General features: G+C 41.3%; 1 protein-coding gene across 9 annotated transcripts in view; it reads left to right on the top strand.

Moving 5' to 3' along the window:
• Positions 1-12,625, top strand: part of LIMCH1 (LIM and calponin homology domains 1) — a 627,082-nt gene extending 614,457 nt beyond the window's left edge. For all 9 annotated transcript variants that reach the window (XM_033946571.1, XM_033946536.1, XM_033946527.1 and 6 more), the window contains one exon: positions 8,158-12,625. In XM_033946571.1, coding sequence (XP_033802462.1) covers positions 8,158-8,183 — 26 coding nt within the window. In that variant the 3' untranslated portion in view covers positions 8,184-12,625. The remainder of the gene's footprint in view (positions 1-8,157) is intronic.
• Positions 12,626-13,609: the final 984 nt, after the last annotated feature.

The following is a 13,609-nucleotide window of genomic DNA, read 5'->3' as shown; positions in this document are numbered from 1 at the left end:
ACAGATAGACAGGTTATAATGCGGCAAATCGCCGGGCCCAGACGGGATCCACCCAAGGGTTCTAAAGGAACTAAGACAAGAAATAGCGGGCACAATCCAGCATGTTTGCAACCTATCCTTGAAAACTGGAGAGGTACCAGAGGACTGGAAATTGGCGAATGTCACACCTATCTTCAAGAAGGGATCGAGGGGTGACCCCGGGAACTACAGGCCGGTGAGCCTGACTTCAATTATAGGGAAGATGGTGGAAGCTATGATCAAGGACAGTATTTGCGAGCACATCGAGGGAAATGGCCTACTGAGAACAAGCCAGCATGGATTCTGTAAGGGAAGGTCATGCTTAACGAACCTTCTGTACTTCTTTGAGGAAATAAGCAGTCGGGTGGACAATGGGGAACCTATAGACATCATTTACCTCGATTTTCAAAAGGCTTTCGACAAGGTGCCACATGAAAGGCTGCTTAGGAAGCTGTGGAACCACGGGGTGTGAGGGGATGTGCACAGATGGATCGAGCACTGGTTGTCGGGTAGACTGCAGAGGGTCGGAGTAAAGGGACAATATTCTGACTGGCGGGGAGTCACGAGCGGTGTGCCACAGGGATCAGTGCTGGGGCCGTTACTCTTCAACATATTTATCAATGACCTGGAAAAGGAGGCAAAGTGCGAGGTTATAAAATTTGCAGACGATACCAAACTGTGCGGCAGAGTTAGGTCCAGGGAGGAGTGTGAGGACCTACAAAGGGACCTGGACAACCTGGAAGACTGGGCAAACAAATGGCAAATGCGCTTTAACGTGGAAAATGCAAGGTCATGCATATAGGGAAAAAGAACCCGTTGTTCAACTACAAATTGGGGGGGGCATTGTTGGGAGACAGCAGTCTTGAGAGAGACTTGGGTGTGCTGGTGGATGCATCACTGAAGCCATCTGCACAGTACGCAGCAGCCTCGAAAAAAGCCAACAGGATGCTGGGCATCATAAAGAGGGGCATAACAACCAGGACGCGGGAAGTCATCATGCCATTGTATCGAGCGATGGTGCGTCCACATCTGGAATACTGCATCCAATATTGGTCGCCGTACCTCAAGAAGGACATGGCAGTACTTGAGAGAGTCCAAAGGAGAGCAACGAAACTGGTAAGAGGGCTGGAACACTGCCCATACGCTGAGAGGTTGGAAAGGCTGGGGCTCTTCTCTCTGGAAAAAAGGAGGCTCAGGGGAGATATGATAGAGACCTTCAAGATCATGAGGGGCATAGAGAGGGTGGATAGGGACAGATTCTTCAGGCTGAAGGGGACAACAGGTACGAGGGGGCACTCGGAGAAACTGAAGGGAGATAGGTTCAAAACAAATGCAAGGAAGTTTTTTTTCTCACAAAGGGTCGTGGACACTTGGAATGCGCTACCGGAGGAAGTGATCAGGCAGAGTACGGTACAGGGATTCAAACAGGGATTGGACGGATTTCTGAGGGATAAAGGGATCGTGGGATACTGAGAGAGGTGCTGGGATGTAACACAAGTATAGAAAGCTAATCAGGCAATAAGTATAGAAACCCAATCAGGTCGTGCATGTGCAAGACCGGAGGGTTAGGACTTCGATGGGAAGATAGGACTTCAATGAGAAACCAAGGTGGCAAGGGAGCCCCTTCTGGTGATTCAGACAGGTCGTGACCTGTTTGGGCCGCCGCGGGAGCGGACTGCTGGGCAGGATGGACCTATGGTCTGACCCGGCGGAGGCACTGCTTATGTTCTTATGTTCTTACACAGATTTTGGGTGCCAAACTTTTAGGGCTCTTTATACAATTGCCCCATTTGTGCCTGCAGCACTGCAAACACCTTTTCAAATTACTCATGGTATGGTCCCTTTGAAAATGTGACTGGCACATGCAAAGGTGGGAATTCGATAAATGATGCTGAAAATTTGGCACCAAAATAACTTGAATGCTAAGCACTATTCTTTGATGGAAGCTTGACCTTTATAGAATAGTGTTTAGCACAAATCCCCTGCCTAACTTTTGGGTATGTACATATGCCTGCTATAAGCAGATGTAAAGGCCGACGCCTGACAGGTGCTCTTCAGGTGAACTCTGTAAATCCGCATGCAGAGGACCACGCCCTCTTATCAGATACGCTCAATTAAAGTTAGGCGTCATGCTTTACAGAATAGTACGCAGCAAGATGTACACATACATTTTTAAGACTGCCAAGTAACATTACTAGTTGGTTGTTAGCACCCAATGTGCGCATAAAGTTGGATACAGAAATTTAGGTGGGACATATAGAATCTAAAACCATTAGGAATTCTTTTACAAAACAGCAGTCCGATATTCAAAACGATCATCCTATCACAAATATATCATATTCAACATGTTCCCATTTCAACCTGCCCAGTCTTAATGAATTAGAATCTATATTAAAATCTATTAATGTAAAGAGTTCGATAGTAGACTCAATTCCTCCATTCATTCTAAAAAAATATTTTGAACTCTTTGGTACTTTCATTCTAAAATTAATAAATGAAAGTCTAACACAAAGTACTATGCCCAATTGCTGGAAAGCCTCTGTTATTCGTCCTATTATAAAAGATCATAAGATCAGTTCGGAAAAAATCTCAAACTATAGGCCAATAGCTAATCTTCCTTTTATGGCTAAATTGACGGAAAAGATTGTTTTCAATCAAATTTCTGAATTTACTGAAAAAACCAACATTCTTCATCCGAACCAAACAGGATTCCGACAACACCATAGTACTGAGCATTCATTAATAGGAATGACCTCTTCAATACATTATTACTTGGATCATCACCAATCGGTTTTATTAATATCCATCGACCTTTCTGCTGCTTTTGACACCATAGATCACCATCTTTTATTAGACAGACTTTATTCAATCGGTATTACTGATCAAGTATTGTCTTGGTTCAAATCTTATTTTACTGATCGTACTTCGTTACTGATCGTACACAGTTATATTTAATAACTCAAACTCTAAAAGCTCTTTAACTTCCCATGGTATTCCCCAAGGATCTATTCTGTCCCCCTTACTCTTCAATATCTTTCTTGCACCCCTGATGACTGTTTGCCAATCTATAGGTTTTCATGTATTTGCATACGCTGATGATATTCAACTTCTGCACCCTTTGGATCCTAATAACTCTTTGGATATCACAGCAATTAATAATAAACTTGAACAAATCCATCAATGGTTAGATATAAATAGGTTGGCTCTTAATATTGAAAAAACAAAAACGATGCTTTTTCCATGGAAAGAAACTCCTAAACTTATCGCCCCTATCACTATAAAAAATATTCCTTTGCAACTAGTTGACTCTATTAAAATCCTAGGAGTCATATTTGATAGTAAACTAACTTTTCATGAACATATAGGTAGTATCGTAAAATCATCATTCTATAGACTCCGTCAAATTCGCTCTCTTTCACAATATCTTTGTTCTAAATCACTAAATATCTTGATCCACTCTTTAGTAATCTCTAGAATCGATTACTGCAATGCCCTTTATAAAGGAATTGCACAGAATGAAATAAGACGGCTTCAAATAATACAAAATACTTCCATTAAACTAATAACAAAGACAAAAAAATTTGATCATGTAACACCACTTCTCAAGAACGCTCATTGGCTTCCAGTATCCCATAGAATAACATATAAACTAAGCCTACTCACTTTTAAAGCAATGTTTTTTAAAACACCTGCATTTATTTTTAAAACACTAATCCCTTACTCCACAAATAGAATATTGCGATCCAACGAACAGCATTTATTAACAATTCCATCTCTCAAAATCATTAATACTAGAAGACAATTTATCTTCTCTGTCACTACTCCACAAATTTGGAATTCCCTGCCAATCTACTTAAGGAAAGAACATGATATTGATAAATTCAAGATTAACTTAAAAACATTCCTTTTTAAAGATGCTTTTGATTAACAAGTTTTTCCCTAGAATTCAATAATGCTGTTTTTCGACAATTCTTTTGAACTCCCATCCTTATGTTTTTCCCGACCTTCTTTTCTATTATAAATTGTAGTTCATTTCCCCTTTTCCTCTTTACTCATGTTTGTTAGTTCGTATATAGTTCTTTTTATTTTAATGGTTAAATATATATTAATTAATGTTTTATTTTTAATTTTAAAATTGTAATTTTATTTTAAAATTGTAATTTAAATATTTTCTTTTATGTATGTACATCGCTTTGAAGCAAGATTAAGCGATTAATCAAAAATTTTAATAAACTTGAAACTTGAATCTGGGAAAAAATATGTTACATTTAATGTTACATTTATACCTACATACTTTTTTTGAAAGTGTACACAGAAAAAAAGCAACAGGACAGCCGATCCACAAGATCCAGTGTGGTAAAAAAAAAAAAAAAAAGAAGCAACAGCAGCAGATCAGGTGAAAATGTCCTTTCAACAGATATTTATTAAGAAACTACACTCCTCCCTCCATATTCGCGGGGGTTAGAGGCAGAGCCGGCCTGTGAATATTGAAAAATCGCAGATAACTTTTAGGGCCGGCTCTGACCGTCCGTCCCCCCTCCCGTTTCTGCATCCCGGACCTTCCCCAGACCTTATCTGGTGGTCTAGCGGTGACACGGGGTAGGATCGATCTTCTTACGCTCCTGCCCCATGCAGAGCCATCATCAAAATGAGTTCCCGTTGTAGTCTCGAGACTACAATGGGAACTCACAGCAGCCATTTTGATGACGGCTCTGCATGGGGCAGGAGCATAGGAAGATCGATCCTACCCCGCGTCACCCCTTAGCCACCAAGTAAGGTCTGGGTCTTGATGCAGCGTTTCTATTGTTAAAAAACAAGGGGGAGATCCGGTCAAAAATCATGAATAACTGAAACCACGGGTACTAAAACCACGGATTCGGAGGGAGAAGTGTACACTTTAAATAGACAGTAGACTGACTCAGCCATCTTTCATTTCTATCCAGGGTCTGCTTCAGTGGCTATAAAACCCACTTGGTATATGAAAGCAATGTCACATAAGTGATAGATTCAAACTTCTGCGTATTAGTAGCAGCGGCAGCAGCAACATGCAGTATGTTGTATATGGAGACTTGTGAATGAAATCTTCGCATTTTCTTCAGCTCTCCCAACCTAACACCTCTGCTTTTATCAGTGGCGTACCTAGCATATGTTCATACGTACCTAGCATATGTGACACCCGGGGCCCATCATTTTTTGGCACACCCCTCCCATCTGTACTAAAAACATGATTTTTAGTAACAAGCCACACGTCACACATGAGTAGCTAGGAAAAGGCAGCATCTTACATACTGCAGTGAGCAGTACATAAGAACTGCCATCTCCGGATCAGACCCATGGTCCATCGAGTCCGGCAATCCGCACACGCGGAGGCCCCGTCAGGTATCCCTCTATGCCTCTCGTAAGGAGATGTGCATCTAATTTGCCTTTGAATCCTAGCACAGTGGATTCCTTAATACAACATCAATACACCCATTGTAAAACTAAACAAGCCAGACTAGTACAGATCAATCCTGCAGTCAATCCTAACAAAAAAACATGTCTTTCGAACACACAGAAAACACCTTCGCCTAGTATGGAATATGTCATCACAAACTAACCCCTCCCCCTTTTACAAAACTGTAGTGTGGATTTTAGCCACGGTGGTAACAGCTCTGACGCTCATAGAATTCTGAGCATCAGAGCTGCTACCACTACGGCTGGCGCTAAAAAATGCTCCACAGTTTTGTAAAAGGGGGGATAAAATAGAAATACATAGACAAAGGTTAAATTGAACCAGCAAGAAGCTGGACTCTGCATACAATGCAACACCACAGAAACAGTGACACATCTCCTAAAGCAATAAATAAATAGAAAATTTTTGTTCTACCTTTGTCTTCTCTGGTTTCTGCTTTCCTCATCTTCTTGTTACTCTCTTCCTTCCATCCACTGTCTGCCATCTCTCTGTCCCTATATGGCATCTTCTCTCCTTCTATGCCCCTTCCAGAAACTGTATGCCTCCCCCTTCCATCTCTCCTTTCACCCCCATTGGTCTGGCATCTCTCTCCTCTCCTTCCCTCTCCCTCTTCTGCAATCCCTTTCTTCCCTCATTTTCCTTTTCAATTTATTTTCTGCATCCATCTAGATTACGTTCTTACTACCCTCTCATCAATTTCCTTTTTTACTGTCTACCTATAGCTCACCACCTCTTTCCCTCACCCCCTCCAGTATTTCCCTAACTCAATCATTTTCCCCCCATCATGTGCCCTCCTTTTATTTATCCCCTCCTTCCATCATGTGCCCTCTTTCTCTACCCCTTCCATCTAGTACCTTCTCCTCTCTCTGTCCACTTCTATCGTCTGCTCCCCTCTTTCTCTCCTCCCATTTCCTTCCTGCATTTGCTCCCTTAACTCTCCCATCTGCACTTCCATCCAGCATAGGCTCCCCCTCTACCCGCCACACTACCATCCAATGACTGCCCTTTCTCTCTCCATCCACCCCTCTTCAATCAGCATCTGCCCCCTTTCTTTCCTTCCAATCCAATTCCATCCAGTATTCTTCCCCCTTTACCTGTACATCCCCTTTACCTGTACATCAATTCCATCAGCACCACCCTTCCATACCACCCTGCCCCCTTTCTTTCTCTCCACCACTCTTCCATTCCAGCAATCCGGCTCCTTTCTCTCCCTTCATGCAGCAAGGTCCCACGATGATTGTAGCTGCCGGCTGCCAGTCCACCCCACTCCAACGTACTTGCTCTGGAGTGGACTCAGCAGCCGCATGCTGGAAGGTCCCGTGATGACTTGTCTGCTGACTTTGCTCTAGAAGAAGTAAGTTACGTCGAATGGGGTGGACCCGGCAGACGCAGGGAGTTGTGGCAAAGTCCCGCAATGACTGCGTCTGCCGGGTTCACCTCCCCGACGTAACTTACTTCTTCCAGAGCAGAGCCAGCAGACGAGTCAGCGCGGAACCTACCTGCACCTCAGCACGGCTACCGACTCTGCTGCAACGAAAGTAAGTCAGAGGTAACGTGACCATTTATTTTTTTCATCAAAAGGTGACATCTATTAATTGACTGTGTATCCTTTCTTTCATTTCTTTCTTTCTGCACTCAGGCCCAGCAATTGTCCCTTTCTATTCCCTCCCTCCTTCCTTCCCATGTCCTTAGTGCCCCCAGTGCCTCCGTCCTGTGTCCATAGTGCCCCCAGTGCCTCTGTCCCGTGTCCATGGTGCCCCCAATGCCCCCGTCCTGTGTCCTTAGTGCCCCCAGTGCCTCCGTCCTGTGTCCATAGTGCCCCAGTGCCTTCTTCCCGTGTCCATAGTGCCCCCAGTGCCTCCATCCTATGTCCATAGTGCCCCCAGTGCCTCCTTCCTGTGTCCATAGTGCCCCCAGTGCCTCCTTATGTCCCCCCCACTACCTTCCAGATACCACCCCAAAGCCAGCCTACCTGTCTACCTATCTCCCTCCCTGCCGCGCTAAAGCCAGCCAGCTTGCCTGCCTACATCCTACCCTCCCTGCTGCGGAAAAAAAAAAGCGCCTCTCCCCTTCCTTTCCCCCAGCCTGCGCTGCTGCGATCCTACCTCCCCCCGCTGACAAGAAGTCTTTCCGACGTCAATTCTGACTTTGGAGAGGACGTTCTGGACCAGCCAATCACTGCCTGGCTGGCCTGGAACATCCTCTCCGACATTAGAACTGACGTCGGAAAGACTTCTTGTCGGCATGGGGAGGTAGGATCGTAGCGGTGTGGCTGGGGGAAAGAAAGGGCAGGAAGACCCGGACCTGGCCGGCTGTGCACCCCCCAAGCTGTGCACCCGGAGCGGACCTACCCCTCCCCCCCTTGGTACACCACTGGCTTTTATCACATATATGAAAGAATGCACTCTGTGAGATGGTGGGCTATATTTGGAATGTATTTTTACAATTTTAAACATATTTACACACAAAAAAAATCATTATCATCCCCTAAATAACTTCAAACCAGATGGAAACAAGAATTTGGTGGAAAAGTAGAGCTAAGAATATGATTTATACTCTTCCTCAAAACCCGCTCCTGGCCCCTTTACTCTGGTGTTGCAATTAAAAAGGGAAATAAAACATAATTATTTGAAGACTTCTGTAAAACTGAAATTTTCTCATCTGCCTTTTTTTCTTTATCATTCTAGCTGCTGGCCAGCCCACGCCATTGTGACGTGACTTTTTCATCTATGAAGATTTTCTACAGAAAGGAATTTTCCAACCAAGCCTGGTGTGCTGCTTCCAGACAATCATGTCAACCTTTTTATAAGCTTTCCTCGGTGGACTTCATTAGCACTCTTCTCATTATTATATTTTGAAAATCAGTTACAAAAAGGTTGTATTGGGATAACTTAAAAACCCAATGGTTTTCTTTCTTAAGGCATACTAGATATATATGTTTATATGTTTGTGTGTATGTATGCATAACATGTGCACACACACACTCACTTATATAAGGAGCGTATATGGTACATTGGGTCCTGAAAACTAGAAATAAGATGTTTGTGGTGTTGTATGCCAGTGTGCTTACGTAACTCAAAACAATTTGCTTTTGGGAGGTAACCTCAATGTAAAGGTGCAATAAATATACATTTCAGTACTTTTGAAAATTAGTTGTTAATTTGATTAGCTCTTAACCTGCCATTGTAAGGGAAACAAAGCATTTTTGCTTAGTATCTAATAATGGAAACAACTGTACATCACAATAAATAACTTTGCAGGTATTACATAATAAACTTTTCTATACTGTTTGATAACACACAATGCTAAAGCATTTTGGATTATATTGCCTTCATTTGAGGGTTGGGTTTATACAAAAATTTATTGCACCTTTTAGTTTTCCAGAGTCTATGTGCAAGAAGAAATTCTTAGTGGGTTATTCTACCAGATGTTGATTCGCTTCCCAATTACTTTTGTCAAACAGAAAGTGGATCATTCACAAGCGAACAATTTGCCAGTATTGTTACAGAAGAGAGTAAAGGCAAAAGCAATTCAACAGTATATAATGCACACAGCAGGGACCTCATTAAACTGTATGGCCAACTCATAAGTCAATGAATCATTACCAACTGATGGGCAATTAGTTAGAAATATCATGACAGGTAGTTAGATTAACATGTGATTAAGCATTGTATCTATAAAATTGGATTCCTTTGTTTGAAACATGGCAGAGTTTGGACAAAAACATCCAACTTACCACCACTTGATCTAAACGCTTCCAGGTATCATTTAAATTTCAGAGAAAAGCGTTTAAACTCCTTAAAATGTCATAGTTCTATACTTTTAAAAAAAACAACAAAAAACCTTTTATTTAGCCATTCAAAAACAGTACAATTGTCAAAACCAAAAAGAGTGAACAATCCAGCAAAGAAGAGTACAATAAGCCTTGATACACCCAAATTCTTTGGCACAGGCGAAAGTTAGCAAAATCCCTTGTACATCCTCTGCGAACCTATATTCCCCCCCACCACACACACACCCTCTCTCTCCCAGTGAAAGGTTCTGTACTCTTTATATATAATTCTACTTCTATAAAACTACTCTGCAGCACTGGGCTTTCAACCTGTCTGCTAATATCTTGACTGTCCAGCTCAGTGAGGTCTACGGTGCATTACTCTACAGTTCAGGAATATAGGGCTCCTTTTACTAAGGTGCGTTAGGGCCTTAACATGCGGAATAGTGCGCGCTAGACCTTAACACCAGCATTGAGCTGGCGTTATTCTAGAAGCGTACCGCGCAGTTTAGCGCGTGGTAATTTCATGCTTGTGCTAAAAACGCTAGCGCACCTTAGTAAAAGGAGCCCATAGTGTCTGCCGTTTCCATAATGAACACACCTTCTAATTTACTGAAATGTACCATGCTGTACGTCTGAAAATGATATCCTTTTCTTTCGTAGGTAGAAGCTGTATCAACAGCTTACCCTAATGAGGTTATATTATACAGCCTAAGTACCTACATAATATAATGTAACCTGGCTTGAGTCACATAAGATCTGTAGTAATAATAGAATTAGAACAATTTCTAGGGGGTTTTCTTGCATGTGTCATAAAGACAATGTATTTTGCATGTGCTTGTGGATTGTGGGGACCTCATTTCTTCAGCTTTGTATACTTTTCATATTTAGCTTGCCACTTTGTTCTGTTAAGCTAATGAAGGAACTTCTTCTTGCACAGAATAAGGCCCATAAAAGGTTTCTATCCAAGACCAATGAATGAGCTCCGCGTAATCTGCTGCAGCTGTCCAAGTCTCCAGCTGGCATAGACCTACTGTGGATTGGCATGCAGAGCAATTGGTTAAACTGAAATAATGACCTGCCACCTTGTTTCCTTTATTGCTGTATATAAGATGAGGATGCTGTATTTTCCAGTCTTCACAAATTTTCTGAGCAGTTTCCTTGCTGTCAAATTCTGTTATCAGAACACATGTAAGAGCTGTTGACCTTCCCCATTCATTTCTCTGCATTTATCTCTGTGCAGACCCTTATGCATCTTTCCGCCCTGTGTGCCTGTGGATCCTAGAAAAACTTTTGAAATGTGCTTCTTGTGCCAGCATTTGTTATTGAACTATGCCGTGACTCTCTCTGATTTTCATGTGATTCAACTATTAAGAAACAAGGAACTAATATCAAGGTAGTGGTCTGAAGTAAGACTACTGTAATGACCTTACATGTCGTCAACTCTTAGTGTGATTATAACTGGCTCCTCCCCCAACTTTTAAAGAGCATTAAGCTAGTTTACATACCAGAACCAATGAGAAATGTCCACAGGCCACTAATGCTGAAGCATGTTCTAGCAAGCTCAAATGCTGTTTAATATGACATCTGTATTCTGTCATAACATGCCCAGCTGTTTTATTTCAAGGCAACTTGCAGTATTTAATAGAATACGTGAATTTGGGTTTCTTTTGTGTGGAGTTAGCGAAAGGAAGCAATTCCTGTAATTTTTTTTTTTTTAAGTATTGTTTAAACTAGCAACTATTTATTGAAGTGCTAGGTGACTTTGTGCATGTAGTGTGCTTGGGGCGGAAACATTCTGTTTTTATTTAAAATGTTAGTATCCTTTCCTCATTGTGAAATGTGATAGCTGTCTGATGGAGGATTAGACGTTGTTTCAGTCAAATTGTGCCTTAGAACTTGCAGAGCTGTTGCACAGTCATTGGCGACACTACGGATGCAATAAACGTTACGTGCGAAGAAAGATGTGAAGTCGTTCCTGAATTCAGTCTGTCCGACTCCGCCTGGAGATGTTAGCACAAGTTTTACAGAGAATAAAATCTCAAGTAGTTTTGCAATTGTACAGCTAAGTCCGATATTTTGACTAACTGTCTGCATGAGTTGCTGTGAAATATTTTTTTAAATGTCACTGTTCCAACTTGACTTAATGTCTGCAACCAGTACTTATTTTTTTGCAAAGAATGCACAATATACAAATTTAGAACACTTTTATAAATGAGTTTTTCTATGTCCTTCAAGGTCATCTATTAGCACTAGGTATATGTCAGCGTTCCACATTCCCATTATGTTCCACTAGATATATGTATAATATAATCCGTGTACCATTGCACATGTTCTTAAGTTATAATAAGATGCAAAAAAAAAAGGTAAGAGCAGAGCCCTGTAGCCATAATATGCACCTCCAGCAGAATTGAACTTCTCACCAGCACAGCATAATCTTAATTCTGTTTGCCAACTGTTTTTATGTATACTTTTGTGGTTGAAAACCATTAAATGGCAGAATGAAGCGAGTGGCGAATGAAGCCAAGTTTTTCCAACTCTTGCCTTAGGCACCTGCTTACTTCCTGGTTATATAAATTCCAGGGTCACATGGAAAAATGCTTTGTGTTTGAACTGTAATATAATTGTATTTTCGTCTAAAAGTGATTGTGTTTGAATAAGTACAATGATCCACCCCAAGTTTAGATATTCAAATTTATTTACTTTGATCACAGTTCGTTGTATTTCTCCCTCTTTCCTTTCCATTTCATCCTAGTGGTTCCCCTCACTCTTGATACACTCCCAATTATTGATACACCCTCAATATTCACCAGGACTTAGCTGCTGAATATTGAGCTTGCCAGCCAGTCCAGTGACTAGCTATGTTACCTGACATAGCCGGTCACTGCTGATTTTCATCGGCTGGCCAGCTAAAGCATGCAGCTAGATAAACCTGCCTAAAAGGCTGGTCTATCTTTGATTGTTAGCCTTAGCTGGCCAGCTGATGAAATCAGCTTGGCTGGCTAAGTGTGAGCCGCCAACCTTTGCCCTGGATATTCAGTGCCGGCAACCCTGGCATTGAATATCTGGGATTTCTGTCAACCGTGGGAGGCAGCCGGGCTGCCTCTTGTAGTTCAATATCAGGCTCACAGTATTTAATACAGTAGATATATCTCCATGATGTTGATTGGTGAGATAGTAGGGCCCCAGGTGGCATGGAGGCCCATACCATGACAAGGCTTTTTTTTTTTTTCTTAAATGGAAGGCTCATGCCAATACAACATACATTAACCTTTGTCTATTTATTCCAAAATGTCTCTGAAAAGTAAAGAGAAAACCTTGTCTAAATGTAACAGCTTTTATAGTATAAATGTATGTTTATAAATAAAATATGAACAATTTTGTTGCTGTGTGGGGCTTTTATTTGTATGGTGTTTTTATAATTTTTAACTCTTTTGTAACATCTGTTTCCTTGTCATCAGCAGTAGATGAATCCAGAGACAAGTGGGTTAAGACCATCCACCAGCAGGCAAAGCTAGAGAACACCAAACTGAGCTCTGTCATATATAGGATGGTAAACTCACTGATAAGCCAGTATTCTCTTTCTCCAGCAGGCAGATGGATGGTCTCTCTCCAGCTTCTGGTTTCATCCTGGGCTCATCTCCTGTTTTACTTGTTAATTTAGTGAGCATGTAGATAAGCCTTCATCAAGGGTCTATTACTCAAGTGCCTTCATCAAGGGTACATTGCTCAAATCATCCAACACTTTTATAACTGAGTTTTTCTGATGCACCCTTAATGAAAGCTTATTTACACACTAAAACATTGACAGTGTAGGGTCCTACTTTCAGGTCCATTGTACTGCTACCCCATTTGCCAGCTGATTTGATATGCTGAATTTGTGGTCATCACAATGTACTACTTTTGTGGACACCAAAGTGGACTCATATATACATAGTTGACCATCTGATTTGTATACAGATTGGCATACATCTGGGACTATTTGTTTTTGCAAGTTGCATTTGTTTTATTGACGTTTAATCACGTGGTGGTGGTTTTTTTTTTTTATAAATTTTTATTGAATTTCAAACTAAAACAATGCAATACAAATAAGAGAATATAAATTACTACATACATTGCATTATTAACTATACAGGTAATATGTATATCATTCAAAGTTCTTCCATTTTTCCTACTTTTATCAGTATTATAACATAGGATATAATACGTAATGATAACTTAAATTACCCAAGTAACCATCAAGATTATTTCCCTCCCCCCAACCCCCCACCCTTGATGTGTATAAGTAAATGAACAAAAGAAAAAATAAATAAACATTATTATATTTTCACAAAGTTAGTTAATGGGCTCCACACTTTATTAAATGT

Source organism: Geotrypetes seraphini, chromosome 1, assembly GCF_902459505.1.
Source record: "Geotrypetes seraphini chromosome 1, aGeoSer1.1, whole genome shotgun sequence".
Classification (NCBI taxonomy): Eukaryota; Metazoa; Chordata; class Amphibia; order Gymnophiona; family Dermophiidae; genus Geotrypetes; species Geotrypetes seraphini.
This window is presented reverse-complemented; position numbering and strand designations above follow the sequence as displayed.